Source organism: Lepisma saccharinum, chromosome 26, assembly GCF_977018435.1.
Source record: "Lepisma saccharinum chromosome 26, izLepSacc3.1, whole genome shotgun sequence".
NCBI classification, from domain to species: Eukaryota; Metazoa; Arthropoda; class Insecta; order Zygentoma; family Lepismatidae; genus Lepisma; species Lepisma saccharinum.
In genome coordinates, this window is record NC_139254.1 from 27,020,468 (window position 1) to 27,042,811 (window position 22,344).

Consider the following 22,344-nt stretch of genomic DNA (forward strand, 5'->3'; position numbering starts at 1 on the left):
GTGGGTTTCCTGGAGCCGAAGCCCAGAGCATGATACCTTAGACTGCACGGTCATGGTGTGAGACATTCATGTCCATTGATTTTGCAGGTTATGTAGGCAAAAAAATGAGTTTTTGTATGTTTCTGTGGTACTAATCAGATAACAAAAAACTTATGTGCATGTCAACCAATCCTTATGTTACAATCTGTCAGAGTCACAAAGACAAACCTTGATGGATTCTGGACCAGTTTTAGAACTTCACTTCTTAAATGTAACTGAATTACTGTTAGTTATTTTGCTTGAAAGTAACTCATTTGGAGTTAGTTACTTATTTTGTAAAGTACCTTTTACAGTTACAATTACTTTAAGAAGTAACTATAAGTTAGCTATACAGTCACTTTATTCTGGGTAATCTGTAACTTGTAAAAATACATCAAAATATAATAAACCTGATATATTTAAGTAAGGAAAAATCATTGAAAGTAAACATTTATGTGTGAAAAAATGTGTAAAATCAAAAATTTGCAAACTGTGATGTCCGGTGTGGTTAAGACACAATAGTACCCAGACGAATTTTGGAGGAAGCGTGTTATGGGGACATAGGATGTTAAGTTGTGCATAAACCCAACTGGCAAGCCACAAATTATTAATCTTCCTTAAGGGACAATGAAACATTATATCGAGTCAAGTCACAAAAAGGACGTTGAAAAGTTCTGAGACACGATTCAACTTTGAAAGTTACTGCACGTAATATATATATATATATATTTATTTTATTTGCCGATCTTGACAACATCCAAAATTTACCATTTCTTATAACTCATTCGAGTATCAATTCAATGCGGGAAGAACAGGTGAGCATGGACACGGCGCCACACCAAAAAGATAGAGAGTACTCACTTCTTTCAAAAACTTATTACGTACGCAAACATTTGTCAAGTGACGCAAGGCACCATGTTCCATAATAGTTGGAGCGCAATTTACAATGAGGGGGGCATATGTTCCTTGCAATGTCAACGTACCAAATTATTTACGAGACACATTAATTAGACTCATGCACATTTCTACTACTACCATCACCTCGTAATTATTTTTAACCTAATTTCTCTTTAATGATCAACAAATGTTAACAACAAGATGCCGAATTTATTCATGAGTATTTATTAATATGTACAATCGCTCATTTACAATCCACATTCTGCGTCAAATGATCCATTAACGATTAGCTTTTGATTTTTAATCAATCTTGTTAACAACTGCATTACTTGCCACATCAACAATTAACACGTATCTTGATTTATACAACATTTAACCAATGGACAAATGTATATACACCTCCATAAATTTAACAAGCATTTGGTATTTGTTTCCTTGTAAAAATAGCTCTGATTTTTATTCAAATAATAATTCTGGGTTTTCCAAACATTGATCTCAATTTATAATGACAATACAATCCTAAACAACACCTGGCTCGTATCTTGTATTTTTATATCCTAATCTCATTCACCATACAACAAAAATCTCAAGTTTTATTACGTCATATTAATTCCACTATTTTGGCATAAAGGTGGGGGGGGGGGTGTTAGTGTCAATGCCTTTCCTTGTTTCTCAAAAAATATATTATTGCCTTTTCAATTAATAGAATTTCGCTTCTAGCGTTCGATCTCAATTTTTAACGAGTTTGTTATCCATGGTTAACCCACAATCAAAAAGGGAGAGATTCGCTTCTTGACACTAATTTACAGAAATCATTGTTCTCACAATTTTTATACTAGTTTTTGGTAAGCGTGTACTTCACAAAAAAGCACTGCACAATAAACTTACGTTGGGTAAAAATGGGGAGTGGATTTCATGACTTTCTTGCTGCCGAAATTGCCAAAGTGCATAATTAAGTTCGAGGAGAGAGAAAAAGAACGGTACACAAGTCACGACCAACGCATTGTATCTTTTCACGATGAATAAGTTCGTAGAGGAACAGCCTGTCTGCGAATAACACTATTCAGAGGTTATCACATATTCCTGTTTCACTAAGCACCAAATACGTAAGATTTCCGACATGCCTGTTCGGCCGTTGTAATTTTAATATGCCCACTTAGTCTGCAATCCTACCATTTGCAAATGTATTTCACTTTTAGTTCCCACGATACATGCGGTCAAGCAATTTTACAAATGGCTGCTCCTTCCTCGTTAACATCGTGAAACAAGCTGGTCACATCTGCACACGTGACGTAAGGTGCGTGCGCCGGAGCTTGATAAAATTTGCTCTCTCTCCTACATCGGCCGGCGAAGAAATGAAAGTCAGAATTTATAGCAAACTGAGGTTGAGGATTTAGTTGGGGGAGTTGCCATCAGGGGCGAAATATATCGAAAAGGAGGTAGCGTAAGCAGAGCCATCTAGTAGAGAGTGAATAAACTAAATGTTTGGAGAAGCTTCACTAATAATGTAGTAGCGATTTTTCAAAATTACGTAAATATATAAGAAAAAGCGTTACAATACCTCTATGCACAACGCATCATCCTATTTAGTGCCAGGGTTTGAGAAGTGGCTATTTTGCCTTGGTGACATGTGGTCAGCACGTTGAGTACCTTTTGCCACTGTTTACTGGCTTTCGATTGATTGATTGATTGATTGATTTGGTGTTTTAAGTCCACTTTATGCACAGTGAGACTAATCGGGGCTGGATCTACAGTTTAAAGTGGAATCCGAACCACCATGTGCCCCCACCGGGTATCGAACCCGGGACCCCTTGATTACAAGGCGACGACGCTACCACAGCGCCATCGAGGAGGCTACTGGCTTTCGAGATCAGCCCATGAACTAGACAGTACTTTACCTCAGGATGGCAGCAAAGATGGGCAGGGATGAACAGCTGCCTTGCTGAAAATTCCTGTATTCACTGCTCTTGAAGAGAGAAATAGCAAATCATTTTGTAGAAAAGTAGTAGATATGGTGTTACACCCAAGCAGAGAATAAGTAGTAGAAAGGGAAAACTAGCGACATGGAAAAGAAATGAAACAAACAGAAAAGAGAAGAGAAAAATGGATAAAAGCACATATGAGTGGAAGAAGAGTTGCAGAAAATGATAAGGAACAAGACAGGGAGAGGGAAAGAGAAATGAAAACATACAGGAATGACAATGATTTATGGAGAGAAATTAGAAAAAAGGAGGAAAGAGAGAAACTGAGAGAGTGAGCATAATTGAAAAAAATATATATTTACATTTATATTGGCATTAGCTTATTATGACAGACATGTTAATTTTGTTTTTGTTACCAGAAACACAAAATGTGAAACAACACTTTGAAATGTTCATTTTTCATGATTTTGAAAGTGTGAAGTATGTTATCCTACCATTTTTGTCAGAAAATGATTCAAAATAAACTCTTAAACATGAAATTTAGAATTTACTTACACACACAACTCACCTAGAACTCTGAAGTGTGGATTGTCCTGCATGTTATGCAAAATCACATAAAACTGATTAAGTCCGCTGAAAAAATTTGAGAAACAAAAATAGACTCCTTCACACAGAAATGAACTTACTATATAAATGTGTCATGCTGCAATGCCAAGGGTCCCGGGTTCAAATCCCGCTCAGGCATGGTTGTTTGTGAATGTCCATTGATCAATATCATCATTTCATCACTCATCCCCATCTGCGCAAATTAGCCAAGAGGCACAAAACGCAAAGTAAAATAAAATAAATCAAATCAAAATCAAAAACTATGTAAATGTGCTATTAGACAGAAAATGTTTATTTCATGTAATAAGTATAGTTTTCAAATCAAATTCAGTACCCAAAATATGACCAGTTTTTGTACAGCAATCTTGAATTTTTTATTCATCATAAATACGTGGCCCCATTTTTTTTATACAGGGTGCATTATTTTATGTTTCACATTTTCAAAATACCATAACTGATTTATTGCACAAAGAAATTACATGAAATGAACAATATTGGACACATTACAGTCTTGGATTTACACTTCAGACCTTATTTTTTGAATATATTGAATCACATTTGTTAGGCTGTTGAGATCATGAGGGTATGAGGATGTGGTATTTAACAACAGTTAAGCAGAATATTCAATATTGAGCTAATTCAAATCCATACAAAATCTTTGAGCAGTCACTACACAGTCCTAAGGTCATAGTCTAGTGTGCCATTGCAGTGCAGGGAATTATTGGTTCCTACATTTTTAAGGATGATAATGGTTCTGTGGTGACTGAAAACTTCGAACCCCATGCTAACAACCCTCATCCTGCCTTCCTTCATTGTAACTGGAATATGGAAACCTTGTGGTTTCAACAGGACAGAGCCACATCACATACAGCATGTCTTTCGATGGATACTACTTACTGCTTTACCCAGGCAACTTCTCTTCAGGTTCGGTGACATTCTGTGACCCTCTGTATTCCTGATCTCACTGCACCAGACTTCATTTTGTGGGGTACCTGAAAGCTAAGGTCTACACTTGTACCCTCCCTGATCTCAAGAGACTCAAAAATGTGATTCGTGTGGAAATTGTTGATGTTTTGCCAGACACTCTGTAGTGAGTAATGGCCAGTGCACGAGGAAAACTGCAGCAATGCATTGACACTAATGGAGACCATCTCAAGGACATAATATAATATGAACTACAAATCCAAGACTATAACGTGCCTAAGATTGTTCATTTCATGTAAGTTCTTTGTACAATAAATCAGCTATATGCAGCACCCTGTATGTGGATGACTTATTATAAATATTGACGTATGCCAGATATCAACTCAGCAATTTGATTTCACTATAAAGTATATCCAAATATAATTTTGTTTATTGTTTCTTACAAAAGTTATATTTATATTTTCCAGTTTACTGACTTGAACCCAGCTTCTACATACTCCATTAGTGTGTCGGCCAAAACAGTTATGATGGGGCAAGCAGTCCAGCTCAGTATCTCCACACACCCTCCTACACCAACACTGCAGAAACCTTCTGGCATTACGAAACATGAGAATTCAAGCACAATGTTTGAGGTTACATTTAGTCCACTTGAATCACTAAAGGAGCTTGTAAGGTGAGTATGCAAGTGTATAAGGATGCATTCAGATTGCATGTAATTTTACTTATAGCCAGTGGCGTAGCATGGACATTTCGGGTGGGAATGCCAAGTCCGAAGGAAGAGTCGGCCCTTTCTTGCTTAATAATTTACTTATGGTATTAGTCGCCACAGGTATTATTTGCCTGAAGTAAGCTAGGTTTTCAATAAAACATCATCATTGCGTGTTTTAGCTAGAAAATTAGATGCCTCACTATGCCACAGATGTTTTGAACTCTGGTGTTCTATACCTTTTTTTATATCTTTCTGCATGACGCAAGTCATTAAAAACCTACCTGAATCACAAGCGCCTCTGCACAACAGTAGATGTCATTGTTGTGGATGATTCAACTACTGATTGATTTGGTTTATTTTATTTCGCTTTTCTACCACTTTTGGTTAATTGCGAATATGAATATGAGTGATGATATTGATGAAGGGACACTGACAAAGAACACCCGTGCTCACGCCGGGATTCGAACCAGGGACCTCTGTCGTCTTGGTGCACTGTGAAAAGCAGAGTGGATGATCCAAATATCGTACACTCTACTGACGTAACAGTGCCGATTAGTAATTCAGACCACTGTTTATTACATCTTGAGAATGCTGATAAACATTTTAAAATAATTTTCTCGAGACCATTCGATGTTAAGAGTTTTCAAATGAATGCTAAACATTTCCATTGACACAATATTAAGCAGTTAGATAATAACGAAAAAATACAATAAAAAAATAATAGTTTTGTGGGTTAAGTGGTAGAGCAGCCACAGGCTGAATTTCTACCACGAGGACTTCACCAACTTATTTGACAAAAACTGTGTTGATCTTTTAGTTTCTAATACACATCGCTGTTCGTGCGATAAATTATACAATGCAGTGGCCATTAAGAAGCAGTATATTTGATATTGGTAAAGTTACGTCAGTCAATATTGCGTATTGTAGCATCACATAGCACGAGTGGAATGAGGGCAAAGAGCGAAGAACGGGTAGGAATTCTGCCTATGTCGTCTGCTTCAGAAGGCAGGAAGGGTCACCTGAACCAATCATAGTAGACCTCTTGTACGCTGGCGTAAGAGAGACCATTTACGCACATGCTGAAAAATCGAAGCTTTCCCTCCAGAAAGGCAGCAAGGAATATAGAATTAAAAATTAATTAATTAATTAAAAAATTGCCCACTTTGCCCTATTTTAAGGGTGAAAGTGCGCTGTTTCATGTCCTTAGCAACCCGTTGCAATGGGCATTTTTTGCAGCACACATTGTTTCCTTGTCTAGCTACAGTATATTTCTCACAGATCACACACAGATGAATAACTCTTAGTTTTGAAAAGGTGCCTCAAACAAGGATGACATCTACTTAAGAAGAAGATTCAGTCCACATACAATTATGTATATATAGTTATACTCAATGCAAAAATATCTACATCGTGCTTGTCTTAACAAAATGTTTAGAGGCATGATAACAAACAATTCTTTAGAGCTTGCCGTGCTTATTGTTGTCCATGGAAACAGACGTTGCTAGGGAAGTTAAAGAAAGTTTATTTTCACCCCAAAAACTACCGTAAGGGAATTATGCTAAACTTTTGGAATATCAAAATATGACAATCAGAATTTATTACAGAGGAAAGATATAGAAGTTTGATGAGAATGACGACGAAAAACAATCAATTATTTTTCAATTAAGTTTAAAAATGTGAAAGTGACAAAAGACGTAAGATATTGCCTTTCCAATTAGTGTCGCTATTTGATTAGTTTACTTAAAACATCCAACTAACTGTCTTGAAATGGTTTTTACTTACCCAGTTTATTATTTAGAAAAATATACAATATTTGTACCATATTAGAGCCCGTACACACATAATATTATGTTGAAACACTTTACAAATAAGCGAACCATGTCAGCAAGAGCACGAGACGCTCACTTAGCCTTTTTTAAATGGTGAAAATGCCATTTTGAGCTATGATTTGGGTAAGGACCTCTGTAGGCAAGGTCAAAGACCTGATGGGAAGTATCTGGAGCTTGCCGTGCTTGTTGTTGTCCATGGAAATGGACGTTGCTAGGGAACTTAAAGAAATTTTTTTTCACCCCGATAACTACAGTAAGGGAATTATGCTAGACTTCTCAAATTTCAAAACATGAGCATCAGAATTTATTATGGAGGAGAGGAAGGAGTTTGATGGGAATGATGGAAAACAATTATTTTTCAATTACATTTACAAAATGTGAAAATGACAAAATACGTAAATATTGCTTTTTCAATTTAATTTCACTATTGAATTTGTTTATACAAAAAATCTAACTAACTATCTTGAAATGGTTATTTCTTACTCACTTTATTGTTAAGAAAATAGACAATTTTGTATATTTGTACCATATTAGAGCCCGTACACACTTAACAATACGTTCAAAACTTTCCAAATAAGCGAAACACGTCGGCGAGGGCACGAAATGAAGGAAGACAATTATTTTTAAATTAAGTTTAAAAATGTAAAAATGACAAAAGATGTAAATACTGCTTTTCCAATATAGTGTCACTATTCAATTCATTTATATGAAATATTTAACTATTTTGAAACGGACAATATTTACCCAGTTTATTATTATGAAAATAGACAATAATGTGTTCAATATTTGTACAATATTAGAGCACACACATAAAGTTATTTCCTAAACTTTTCAATTTAGCAAACTTATCCCTTCATCTAATACAACATGCAAATATTTTCAAAGTCATTAATATCATTGAGGAATCCCATCTATAACATGATTGCGTCCACAACGTGGCCGAAGGTCACGCATGCGAGCGTACAAGACGTGACCAAACACCACGTAGAAAGTACGCGAGTCATCTATATATAGATGCAACCGCAAATTCGTTTCATCGTAAATAATGTAAAAAAATAACTATAAAAACACTTGCCACAATATGAAGTTAAGGAAAACAATTTGTATATAGACTATGCAGCAAATAAACATTTCATATTAGGTAAGGTCAAATGTTAAGTTCCTCCTGCATACAGCCCATGCTTGGCATAGTTACAGTATGTGGGGATAGGGCTCCACACCCCCACTACATATTCCCCAATCTCCACCATTTTGGAGATGATGTGATCAGCACCACACTCCAGCCACCATTACCCTCCAGGGTTGCCCCAAGGTACATATTGATTTCAGGCTGGGGGAGCCCCGAGCAGCTTTATGAAGAGACTAGGCTGGTAAAATTCCAACCTTAGAACACCCACCCCAGTAATCAAACCTGGGTGTCCCACATGGCAGTCAAACACACTGCCAAATAGACCACTGCAGCACTAACTCCAAGTTACAAAAAAATATTTTTCAGGATCTGACAAAACATCAATAATGGATTGTTTGATTGCCAATAGCCCACATAGACTAATAATAGCACAAAAGGTGGTGTCTATAAAAATGACTGCTGCAAACAAGAACCATTAATTAAGAAATACAGTCTATATATAGATGCTCCGCAAAATAGGTCCAATTTTAGAGAGTCTATATGTATGTGTTGAAAGACATATGCAGGTTCAAATCTACAATACAAGGTAGTCTCTTTGAAAGAATTAAGAACCCTTGCGATTGTGTAGTGGTTATTCCTGTTGGATTATGCTATAATTGATCCCTTTAAGGTTAAATATTCCCTTTTTAAAATTGTAGGTACCGGTCGATTTAAATATTCACATTCAATGAAGTATTCGAAGTTGAAGGTGTCATTCCCTTGGCTAGGATAATTGACATAAAACAGCCCTTTCACTAGGCTGGAACAAACATCCTTCACGGAATTTCCACTTTGACCACAAAAGCTATTAAGAAATCAACTGCCAAAATATGTACATGTATTTAGGGATTGTTTTATCACTTCTGAAACTTTATATTGTTACTTGGAAGCATGAGCTTCACAGGTGAATATGAGTGCCTTTTTTAATTGTAGGAATATAATCTTCCTTTCTCATTGCAAATTCTGGTGCTTCATATATTTTGTCAACTGTATTCATATATTTTGTCAACTGTATTCGTCATTTGCAAGATTGAAACATAATAGAAAGAAAAAGGCAAGTAAAAGTAACTTGAAAACCACCGTTTTATCCCTTATCTTCTCTGTCCTATGACAGTGTTGCATGCTCTAAGCCCCTGTCACTGGAACTAAACAACATATTCATGAATATGTACATGGAACTATTTCTTTCCCAAAAAGAATAGCAAATTCTTCTAATGTTTATATGGCATAATGTGAATGTAAGTGATTCAAATGTTTTTATGAGACTTCCATTGCACAAGTAAGATATATATGAACTATAGTGTAGGGTTTGCAACTCTTGCAGACACCCAGACACAAGCAATTCCTTCATCGTATGTCCACTCACAAGAGCCCTGCATAAACATACCAGGGGAAATGTGGAAAAACATTATAAGTCCACATGGAGGCTGGTTGTGGCATTGTGTAGCCATTGCTGATCTCTTGCAGGGTATGCTTTTACTTCTTCAACATTTATGTTTCAAGGGAAAATAAAAGATGTGTAGTGAGACATTAACATACCTGAAAGAAGTTTTTTTATTTTTAAATAATATGCATTTATTTACATTAAATTATTATCCCTAATCAACAGGTGAAAATAAACTTTGATACATGTTTTAACTGCACAATAATTTTATATAAATGGCTAATACTTTCACTAAGAACCATTTTGCTGATATTACAATTTTATGACTGGAAATATATGTAGTGCGTGTAAAAGTGAATGAATTTAATTTCTTTTCTAGTCACTACCTAGTCATTGTAGTAAATGATGGAGCTAAAGGCAATCTTCCAGATACACAAATATTCTCAAACACAGTCATGGAGCAATTGCAGGGGATGGTAGACACACCATTTTATGTAGCACATGAACTGAATCAGGTAAGTTAAGTAATTTATTTTCTAGTTCAATAAGAAATGTTTTCTATGTGTATAAAATAACTATATGTCACTTAAATATATACTGTTACAAATCATATACATATGCTACTCTTATTACGTTATTAAACATAAGTACCTACTTGTTTCAGAGGTATACATTTATTAACATTGTGAACCCTTTCAATTCAAGTGCTAATAGAAAGGAAACTGCTCTGTTTCAGGATACATTAGAAAACAACCAGATGGTAGTTCTTGGTTCAGGCAATTCCTCAAGAAGCAGTCTCGGTGTATTTCAAGATCCTCCTCTCAAAACCGATTCTGTTTATCGTGTTGGACTTGCTGTTGTCTTGGAATATGATGGGGCATATGCTGTTGGATATGCAGAGAGTGAACCTTTCTTTACTGGTTGAAAAGACGTTCATTCAAAAAATAATAATGTCTTGCAGTAATATAATCATAGAATGTAAAAGAATATAGCTAAGCTAATCATATATAAATGTAATATAACCACACGTTTCACATATTTCAATTTGTACTCTAATTTTTAATAAAACACATTTTAGAACATATATTATTGTGTAAGTACCCACGTTTTACATTCCAAGATTATATATATTACTGCATTATCACAGATAATAAATTGTTCTATGTTCAAAATTTGTAGCGACCAGTCTGTAAAAATGCTTGATTGAAGATACACTGTATAATGCATGTAAAATTTTATATAAAAAAATGTAGTTAGTATTTAAAGAGACGAAAAGAGTGACTTATTTTTAATTATCGCTTTTCTATTAATATTCTAATTATTTATTCTTTCTTTCACATAAATTTAAATATTTTTATATAACAGACTTTAACCTCTAATTTTTAACATTGTCTTCATGTAGTGCCTTATAAAGATGAAGCAATGTGTCTTTTTTCTGGTACTGATATAATATTAAAATGAAATTTACTACTCGAATAAAGCAATAGCAAATTAAAAACATCCTGTTAAGAACATGAATAGTTAATTTACTTCCTTAATGTGTGTAACTAGATGAGTACAAAAAATGTTGACTTAGAAAATGCATGTTTAAAACTTTATTTACAAAAACCAGGAAACGAGGTGCAGATTTCTGTAGGAAATTACAAACTATTTATAGACATATTTTACAGATAAATCAAAATGCAAATATGAGATTATAACAAAAGAGTACTGATTAATCTGGCTAATCTCTATTGAAATATATCAGTAGATGTAGGATATAATTGCAGATGTGAAACTCTTCAAATTTGTCCAGTGATACAATTTATGTAGAATATTGTTGTGTTGTATACAGTTTCCTTATGTTGTATATGAAAATAAAAGAAATGAAGTTAATTAATCTTGGACATTCAATAAATAAAAAAATCATTGTACCTGTAGATACTTAGAAGTTATAATTTTTCAAGATGTTGTAATTGAAATTAAATAGAAATAAAATTTCGTTACAATATATATATATATTTAAATTAAACATGGTTTAAGGTGCAAGCTTTGGTCTACAGCAGCCATGTCAAACTCAAATCATAAGTAGGGCCACATAACGATAACGTCAAAATTATCCAGGCTGCATATCTGGGACCCCAACCTCTTGAAGTCCAAAACAAAGCATTGGCCCCTAAGGACGGATTCCAGTGATTATTCTTGGAAATCGATATATTATACAAATAATATATAGATTCCCCTCTCCAAGTGCCAAAAATTAGCAACCCGAAGGGAGTGTACAAAAGACTGGAATTCACTTCATCTCCTTTCACAAACCACCCTGCTTAGAACTAAATGATTACATGTATGTGTCATTGTAATAAAAAATATTTTAATTATAATCCTTATATTTTTTATTGAAATAAAATAGAATTTAAATATTTTTTTCATAGCCAGTGACACCATTTTACATGTTTGTTTCAAATATAAATTTATCAAATTTTTAAAATGAACCGTCTATGGACAAGTCTAGTATCATTTCCCAGAAATTTGACACTTTGATTAGAAAATAGCATCTCATTGTCCCCTTTATGTTTTTGTGAGCAAGAAACTCTTAATGCATTATAATGCAATAAGTTCCATTTGAAGGTCTGGACTTGTGAATGCAGCATCAAAACAAAAGGGAGCAGTGAACAAGGAAGTTTTTGCGCTTTTTGAAGTATTGAAACCTGTTTTCAAGTTCATCAAATAGTATTTTTACTTTGGACGAGTATTGGCTTAAATCAGGTTCAATCCTGGCAAGTTTGAAAATAACTGAAATTGTAACTTACATGTATAAATGATATATATTACTAACTTAGATAAAGATAAACTGTACTTTTGTAAAATTGCTTCCACTTCCTTGAAAATAACTTTTTCTGTTGTGTGACGGAGAGACATAGGTGCACCCAAGAATTTTCTACTGGGGAGGGGTTCAATCAAATAAAAACTACGAAGAAGGAGAATACTATTGTATTCTGCAGATATCAATGTTTTCAAATTTCCTTTAATTGTCTTATTCCAGCACCATTGAACAGTCATGATAATTCTATGTTTACAAAATAATAATAACCTGTGGCATAACAGCCAGTAAGGGCTAGTGTCTACGTATCAACTGCCGGCCTCACCCAACAACCAGAGGTGGGAGATCATCCAACATGTTACGGAGTGCTGTATGGTCAGTACAACAAATTCCTAGTCATTAGCCCCATCTAGTTGGCTGCACTTTTTGACACTCGGTGCAGTGCAGGTGTATCCAGTGTCAGAGTGGTGCAAGGAAATTACGTTCAACCAACTAGACGGAAAGTGGTGTTCAAGTTCAGAAGATTCAACAAATGCCTGTCTGCTGCTTTAAACGGTCATTTGATTAGTTAACACGCACCACGTGACCATACACCAAACATACACCAGTCTGAAAGGTAATGCAGACGGTGCAGACACCAAATACACTACTTGAATCGAAATCAACGAACTAGATGACTCGGTGTTGAACCGTGCAACCAACTAGACACTTCAGTACAAAGAGAGTCAAAACAAGTCAAAAAGTGCACGAACTAGACGGGGCTATTGTTGTAGGTTTTCCATAACCGGGTTATGTTACCCATTCGTAGCTCCCTAATTTCCTCATGATGGTGGATGAATCATAACATTTCTTGTAGGATTATATTGGTTTATTATACGTTGCTATTATATACATATTTACATACTGCTTCCATGTGTGCATTTTACAAAATCAACCACTTTCCATAACTCAAACAAAGGAGTATCTATGGCCTAACCATTGGTACTTTCATGAACACAGAGTTTACCTAAATATCTCTTAAACCTACCCTCGACTTAATTGATATTCCGACCAGTGTTGCGTTTCCTTACGCAGCATCCTTGATCAGCCCGCTAGGCATTATGATGTGACTCAGCAATATCTTGCAAAATGCAAATCGTTTCTAATTGGGAAACTTGGGGATTTCAAACAGGGATGGCTTTACCAAATGCTACATATAATTTCCATCATTAGTTTAGCCACCATAAGTGGACTAAACTTTCAAAGTAGATTCCTTAGTTAAATGATACATTAATTTCAGTCATCAGTCTAGCCACCCTAAGTGGACAAAACTTACGAAGGTTCTTCGTCGTTGTGAAGGTGGTAAAAAACTGTTTTTCTCTAAAGTCCAACTGGCCTTTTTTATAGTCGATGAGTGACGTCGGTGGATGTGTCCCCTGTAACTCTGGAATTTTCCACTGCAACGGTCTTTTGAAAGACAGCTCCTCAACTGGGAAGCTAAAAAACAGGGGAATCTAATATGTAGTACAAATCACAATCCATTAAGCACATACACTTACATTCAATTAAAACATAAAAGTACACACATGGAAATATATTAATCAACTCTACACCTTGTAGCTGGCCAGCAACTAATTAATATATTACCAAAATCAGTAATGGAATGGTCAATCCGACCATAACATGTTTACGCTTCTCTTCGGTGATTTCCTTTTGTTTGATGTCTGTTTCCTCCTGATTGGGCAAGATTTCTGGTTCTTCCTGGTGTGGATAGTAGCGCTTCAATCGCTCAACTGCTATGACGTCTATGCATGCGTGTCCCCTAGCATTTGTAACTTCCACTTCAACTGTATTTGGGGTCATTATATTTGTGATGGTGACTGGTCCCTTGTATTTACCCAAAAAAGCTTTCACTTGCCCTTTCTTTCTTGCCGGGTCATATATCTAAATTTGTTCGCCCACTTTAAAATTCGGTTTTGAAAATTTTTGTCTTCCCTTGCTTTGTCTGTTTGAAAGCGGTTCAAGAGTTTTCCAGTGGCCAATTTCCTTGCTACTTCGAGTGCTGTTAGATGATCCTGATTAGATATTTCCAGATCCTTGGTGTGCATCTCATTATCCACTTCTAGGGATGGGGTGTATCCCTGAAGAAGTTTCAAAGGCGAGTCTCCCATTGATGAATGATCTGTTATGTTAATCGCTAATATGGCACTATGTAAATACTTGTCTGAATTGTTTTGTTTGGAGTTTACAAAGTGTTTTAGAATATTGATGGTTGCTTGGGATCGTTCAACTTGTCCAATTTGGTTGCGCTTGGATGACGGTCAAGCATTAACATTTTAAAAGACCATAGTGTTGAAAAACTTACTGCTGCAAAAACGATGGAATTGTCTCCACCATCTGGTCTTGAATGGCGTCTGCAATGACGTAGCGGGTACACTGGTCTACTACTGTGTGATGTATCTGTTGCAACCCTGTGTCACAGTGTAAGGTCCGGATATATCGAAAATTAGCGTATCCATTGGTTGTGTGCGCACGTGTGTCAACAGTTCTCCCGACTTCTCGGTCCTTGGTTTCTTATTTGCTTAACATTACTCCCATGATTGGTACCCCTTTTTAAGAAAGCATTTCATGTCCAGTAAAGAATACTTGTTAAGGGCGTATCTGTAGGTCTTCGTAAAGCCCAAGTGCCCTAATCCTTTACCGGAACTGTGTAATTTCTGAATCCAATCCATTTTCATGCTTGATGGAATGTAAACAAGTTTCTTTGTTGCATTTGTTGCCTTCATTTTCCTATACAGAATTCCATTTATGATCTCAAAGTTGTAAGATGTTCTGAGGAAATGTAGATCTGCTTGTGGGTCCTCGTTAAGATTTAAAATTATTTCTTTGAAGAATAGGTCCTTGTTTTATTCTTATGCTAGGTTGAATTCCATGCTCTGTGTGGCTCCTACAAAAGCTTCTTCTGGTGTGTCCAGTTGTTGGTCACCCTGTACATTGGAAAATCTGCTAATCGCATCTGCCGCTCTATTGTTGCTTCCCCTGATGTGAATTACATTACGTGGAAATCGTATTCTGCCAGGGTAATGGCATATCTGTAGAGCTTCCCATAAGAAACTGTGATGTTCTCAAGTGCGTCAGTGCGCCGGAGTCTGTATGAATGTAAAACTTTCTGTATAGGAGGTAGTAGCAGGATGGTGTGTAGCAGTGCAAGTAATTCAAGTTCCATCGAGTTCCATGAAGCTTTCTGTGGTGATAGCGTTCTTGATGTGTAGCACACAGGTTGGTACTCATCAGTGGTGTCTCGTCCCTTGGGGCTTTCGGGGCTTAGCCCCTAAAGAAAAACGGACGTATTGACGTAATCATCAATCACCATAACGCATAACTATCACACAGTCTTTTAAAAGGCGATTTTTACCCACGTAAATTCGTCGTCTGCTGCAATGGATACGACAGCGCTCCTAGCGGCATTGATGTAAATTATCTTTCTCCGGGGCACGTCGCAAAGGAAGGCGTGGCCTACACCCACCTACGCTACAGTGAAGGTCACATGCTAGCAGAGAGAGAAGGGAAGAGTCCAATGGATTTGAGTGCTGATTCGGGGCTAGTTCCTTCGCGTCGCGTTCGATCTCGCGTGTTGTTCTGTAGTGTTGTGGTCACTTTCATTCGCTATGTTTAAGTGAGTTTGGCAGGGTTGATGTTCGAACACAAATTGATGAAGGACATAGGCTGTCAATTACAAGACACAATGAATTTGTCCGGAAAAATAGGCATATATTAAATAGAATTATCGATTGCTTAAAATTCTGTGGTCGACATGAACTTGCTCTACAAGGACATAATGAAAGAGAACAATCTTTAAACAGAGGCACCTTCCCAGATTTATTATCCCTTCATAGAAGAGGGAAAACTAAAGAGGGAACTTCGTGTTCTTTATTGTAGTGAAGAGTTGAAAAACATAAACTCTATCAGTAGATTGCATTCATTTTTTATTTAAAATTATTTAGAGGGTACCTTTTCAGAAACAGTAAAAATGACAAACATAGTTTTAATAACTCCAGTGGCAACAGCTGAATCTGAACGATGTTTCAGCACATTGAAGCGTATTAAAACCTGCTTAAGAAATGCAATGGGACAAGACAGACCAAATGCCTTGGCACTTGCTTACAATAGAGAAAGAATACATTTCAAACATAGAGAGCTTCAACGAAAAAGTAATAACAAAATTTGCTGAGCAGAAGAACAGGAGTCAACGTTCGTAGAAAGGTATGTTTCACAACAATACCTGTTTCTTTTGTAATCATGTGAATTGTCATTATATTTTAAATTCTTTAAAAAAATAAGTCCAGTTTTGTAGTTTAGAAGAAGATAAATACCCGTTTTTTTGTAATTCATGTAATTTGTCATTACATTTTAAATTCTTTCAAAAAAGTAAGTCCAGTTTTGTAGTCTAGAAGAAAAGAATACCTATTTTTTGTAATTCATGTGAATTGTCATTATATTTTAAATTCTTTAAAAATAAGCCCCGGCCAAATTTGAGACCACGAGACACCACTCGTACTCATTAGGTTTTTCTGCCGTTGTTCGTGTCAGACTTCCAGCTACAGCAAATTTAGAGGTGTCTGTGAAGATGTGAACTTCATTTTTGGTGTCATATTTTCTAAGGACAGGGCTTCTGATTAACATTTGTTTAATTTTATTAAACACCTCTTCCTGTTCAGTTTCCCAAACAAAGTCTTCAATTTTCTTTAAAAGTTTTGTGAGAGGGTATGCTATTTCGGCAAAGTCTTTTACGAATTTTCTGCAGTACAAGGCTAGTCCCATAAATGATTTTCTTTCTTTCTTCAATTTTGGTCTCTGATAGTTCTGGACAGCTTCTAGAACCTTAGGTGAGATTGAGTAACCATATGGTGTCAGTTTGTGGCCCAAACATATCACTACGGAGTAGAGAAATTTGGACTTGGATGGGGAAATTAGTAACCCACTGTGTCTTATTCTCCGTAGGACTACATCCAGCATGTCGAGAATTTGCTCTGGTTTATCTCCAAACAGAATCATATCATCAACATAACAGTTTAAATGTTCGAGGGGCATGTCCCCCACTAGTGCGAAAGGTGAAGTCTTTGCTCCCTGTGGTGTAAAATTAAAGATGAATCTTCCCATAGTTGGGATCGTGAAGGATGTTTTGTCCCTGCTTTCTTCATCGAGTTTCACACTGAAAAATTCCAGTGGATGTCCATCATACAATAGTACTTGTGGCCTGTCGCTCTCGTGAGAATTGTATCTATCGTTTCCATCGGGAAAAAATGGGTATCAGTTTTAAGGTTCAATGCTCGAAGATCAATTAAAAAAAGTAATATGCCTGATGTTTTTTTGGCTAGGAGAATATTCTACTTTTGATATTACACCCACGTCTAATAGGTCTTGAACTTGTTGGTGAATCTGAGATTGTGCTGCTATTGGCAGGCGGTATTGTCTCTTAAATAGTGGATTTTCATCCTTTATGGAATGTGATGTTCAAACAATTCGCATTTTCCAATTTGTTTTGGCCCCCATGCAAACATGTCAGCAAATTTGTATGCAGTTTCGTGTATTCTGGCGGGGTGTAAGGGGTACCTTCCACGTAGGCGCCCAAAAGTCAACCTCACTTCCACGTAGTGCACCCTGGACTAAAGACTAACGAGGCTCTGGCGACTGGCCCCATGGCCAGTATAATTTTGTTTGTGTTGTCCTGTGTTTTGTCCTTATTTGTGCTGAGTGTTCTTTGCAGCCTCGGCTTTTAACAACAGTCAGAACATTTTAATCTTTTATGATTTTTATTAAGCAACGTTAGAGTTGTTACGTGTAACGGTAAGGGGCTGGACCCCGTATAGTGTGACGGGTGCAAAATAGCCTTAGTGCTTACGCACCCAAAAATTTTAAAATCAAATCAAATCAAATCGTGTATTCTGGCACGGTATTTATCATCTATTTCCTTATCGATGTCTATCATATTCAAATCCATGATTTTCCTGGTTTCTTCTAGTCTCTTATTTTCTTCCTTTCCGATTGGGGTCAAATAACTTTTCCAGTGTGTCTTCATCTAAGGTTGCTCTGAAACATTTCCAGTGTTCCGTGGTGTCGGTGTCTGGAATCATTTCCAGCAGTTCTTCCGCTTTGCCGAGTTCCTGTCCTTCCAGTAATTTTATTGGACTCTTGAACGGATTTGTAATTCTTACAACTGGGTTATCAATTGCCAATAATGCATGATGAATGAAAAGTTGTTTTCCCTCAGTTAGTGTTTTGTTGGGAGAGAAGACTGGAAGTATTCTATTGTTACAATTGTTGTGCAGCCTAAGTGTTACAAGCTTGGGTGCCCTTGGTTCTATTGTGGTGTCTATAGCCAGAACATACATTGGTTCTAATTGTTGAGAGAATTTTTGGCTAGACAGCATTGATAGTTTTGGAATTTGTGCTGTTTTATCTTCTGACTTTTGTTCCATCCTGTGGCCGAAATTTGTGATATGCACTGTCTCGTTCGGTAGATCCAAAGTGAGCCTTTGTGTGATCCAGAAGTTGTGTCAGTGGCGTATCGACAACTCTGTGTGTAGAAAACGTTTCCTTCCTATTTCAAATCCTAATTTGACTTGGTGATTCGACCAAACATGAGCATAGTCAGCGGTCATAAATCTTGTTCTCTTATTTATCAGGCGGAACTTTTTTTCTAAGTGGTGTCTGGATACAATTGACAGATTTGCACCGCACCGACATCCACCAGGGTGGGGATTGTATTTTTTCCAAATTTTGTGGCGATAGTTATATGTTCATCCTTCATGTTCAATGGAATGCTCAATGTTTTGATTTTGTTTATTTCTATTGCAGTGTTGACCTTTCACATCAACCGGCCATGCGATCTTGATTCTACTTTTCCACGATTGCTGGCAGAAGCTGACGTTGAATTTTGGTCGGACGCAGTGCTCCCAGTTTCCGGGCTTTGAACTGTGACCGTGGACTTCCTTGATGGTGAAACTAGGTCTTTGTTGTTCGAGACATGTCTTCCCGAAGCTGAATTGTAAATTCCGAGCTGTCTTGGATTTTGTTGTTTGTTTTTTCCGGGTGAAAGTGTACTGTAAGTGGAATTCGATGTTTCAGAACACGTTCTCCAAGAATGCTTATGCTGAGAATTGAAACGAAATGGCTGCAGCGCTCGCTTTCGCTTATTGCTTCTGAACTTCCTGACCTGATTATTTCCCAAAGAAAAATTTTCGCTTTTCCTTCTTCTTGTGTCCGTCTGTCTGTCCGTCCGGGTAATATGAAAGATCTGATTTCCTCTCCGTTTTTCTTCATATGGATTCTGAACGATGTTTCTTGAGAAATATGGTCGCTTTTTCTACCATGTTGTTCGTCCTGCATCGAAGCTTTCGTTTGGACTGGCTCCTGGCGGTGTGTTAGGGCATCCTGGTTGACATACTTATTCTGCTATACCGCATCCTGGCTGATGTACTATGACCTCCGATTTCGAACATCCTGGCAGGTGTACTATTATTCCCATCCACTTCATGGCCTCATCCGAGAAATTTGTCCTTGCTGCTGGTTTTATATATTTCAGGCATGTCCAACTTCAATCAAGTAGTGGTCTACTTTTTATTATCACAAAAGGCAGTGAGCTACTATTAATCGTTAAGCACCGTAGCTTAATAGCTTTACAAATGTCAGTTTTGGGCGGAAAATCGGCATCGTATTTATTGCTATTCAGTGCTTTACAATGACGCTTTAAATTGCCCTTTTTTGGCAATGATATTGAGGCGTTACAAATTAAACTACATTTGTCTCTTACCATTACAAAAAAGTACTCGCTTTCCAACTCATTGCGAAAATGAGCTCTTTTTAGGAGCACTCATTTTCTATTATTATTACTACCTGTTCAAACAACGATATTACACATGCACATACATACGAGGGGCGATCAGGTTGCCCTAAAAAAGAAGGAATGACGTTACGATTGATTTTTTATTTTGTTTTTGTTTAGTGATCCTTTATATGCTTTCATTCTGAATTGCAAGTCGGAGTAGCGTACAGTTTTCTTTTTACTGGGGTTTAACTGAGTGAAGTTGTGTCAATGTGCCAGAATGGAGAAAACGGATGTGAGAGCGGTGATCAAATATTTTGTGAAGAAGAAGTGGACGGTATCCAAAATTCATGAGGACTTGGTGGATACACTAGGGGACACTGCTCCTTCATACAGTATGGTGAAGAGATGGTGTCGTGAGTTTAATTGTGGGAGAGAGTCGTGTGAGGATGAACATGCAGGTGGAGCACCAAAAACTGTCATGACGACCGAAAACACTATCAAAGTCCACGATATCGTGCTAAAGGATCGTCGAGTCACTATCCGTCATGTTGCTGAGATGTGTAGCCTGTCTATGGCACTGTGCAAAACATAATTACCCAGGAATTGCAAATGAAAAAAATTGCTGCAAGATAAATCCCTCGAAACTTCACCCCAGATCAGAAGCGCACCCGAGTGCTCATCAGTCAAGAACTTCTTGACAAGTTTCGTGCTGATATAGACAATTTCCTTGTCCGATTTGTAACTATGGATGAAACATGGGTCCATCACTTCGACCCAGAAACAAAATCACAAAGCATGTAGTGGAAACACCCACATTCTCCACCAAGGAAGATGGTCAAGGTGCAAACGTCAGCCAAGAAGGTGATGGCCTCAATGTTCTGGGACTGCAAGGGTGTCCTTCTTGTGGACTATCTACAAAGAGGCCAAACCATCACTGGCACATACTACAGTGACCTAATCAAAAAATTACGTGATTCCATCAAGAAAAAGATTCTTGGGATGTTGACCCGTGGTGTTCTCCTTTACCAGGACAATGCACCTGTCCACACCTCACGCATTGCGAGGGCCGCTATCGCAGACGCATCGTTCGAATTGTTGCCCTACTCATCCTATTCCCCAGATTTGGCCCCCTGTGATTTCTATTTGTTCAAACATTTGAAGAATGACATTCATGGGCAAAAAAATTCTGATGATTCTGAGGTGATAAGGCCGTGGACTCATGGTTGGAGGACCAGTCGGAAGATTTTTTTTTGCAAGGTATCCAGGCATTGGAACACCGATGGGAAAAGTGCATTGGAGTTGCAGGGGAGTATGTTGAAAATAAAATAAAAATTGAAACCCTATTGCCGGTCTTTCTATGTTAGGGTCAGAGCAACCTGATCGCCCCTCGTATATACGCGTTTGAACCTCAATCACACTGTCACACACTCGCAAAAACGCACTGTTTTTACCTCTTCGACAGGCAGTCACACAGACGCACTCTAAACCAGCGAGCACAGCAAGGCGACTTGCAGTCGATGGGGTTCAAAACTGCGCCACTTAAAAAAAAGGGAAAGAATAGCAGTGATAAATATTCAGAATCTGAAATTTGCATTAAAAATGGATCAATCCATTATACATTATAGAAGTTGAATTCAAATAACGTATATTAGTATAATTACAATAGATAACTGCGATAGACACGTTGGACATGCCTGATATATTTCCTCGCTAGATTGAGGCTTTCCCGTAAAGCCTCATAATAAAATGCAACGTGGTGTCGGTTGAGAATGACCATTAATCTCACTTCTTCATAGGTCCATATTTGGTAATGGAGTAATCGCAGAATCTCTTGCAGCCACTGGCGAGCAGCACCTTGTACTACGAACGGTAGGAAATCCTTTCCTTGCTGACCATTCAATTGTTGCTTGTCGGCCGAAAGGTCATAATTCGTGGAAAATCTTCCAATCTCATATTGGCAGTTTGCAAACAATATTTGCGGGTTTTCGCTATTGTGGTGTGCCATTTCCCTAAGTATACTAACTTTCTCTAAATGCACTACAAATATAAATATATACACGCACAACTTATATCTACAAAAGTATACAGAAGAGGAGTAAATATGAGGGTAAATATTCTTGCAAAGTTGACTATCTCTGTGTTAACATTTGTTTTCTGCTTTCTTTTTTTCCATTCTTTTTTCAGTTTGTGGGTTTTTTTTAACTTTAACTAAATACGTTTCATTTCTTGCTCTACTTTTATTTATTTAAGTGGTGGTTTATTCCACTAGCTTTTCTT

The 22,344-nt window shown here is 37.0% G+C and overlaps 1 protein-coding gene across 1 annotated transcript in view; it reads left to right on the forward strand.

Moving 5' to 3' along the window:
* Nucleotides 1-11,368, forward strand: part of LOC145979603 (tenascin-N-like) — a 121,273-nt gene extending 109,905 nt beyond the window's left edge. The window contains exons 18-20 of the mRNA XM_083112569.1: nucleotides 4,835-5,040; nucleotides 9,837-9,972; nucleotides 10,194-11,368. Of these exons, the coding sequence (XP_082968695.1) occupies nucleotides 4,835-5,040; nucleotides 9,837-9,972; nucleotides 10,194-10,382 (531 nt within the window). The 3' untranslated portion in view covers nucleotides 10,383-11,368. The remainder of the gene's footprint in view (nucleotides 1-4,834; nucleotides 5,041-9,836; nucleotides 9,973-10,193) is intronic.
* The last annotated feature ends 10,976 nt before the right edge of the window (nucleotides 11,369-22,344 follow it).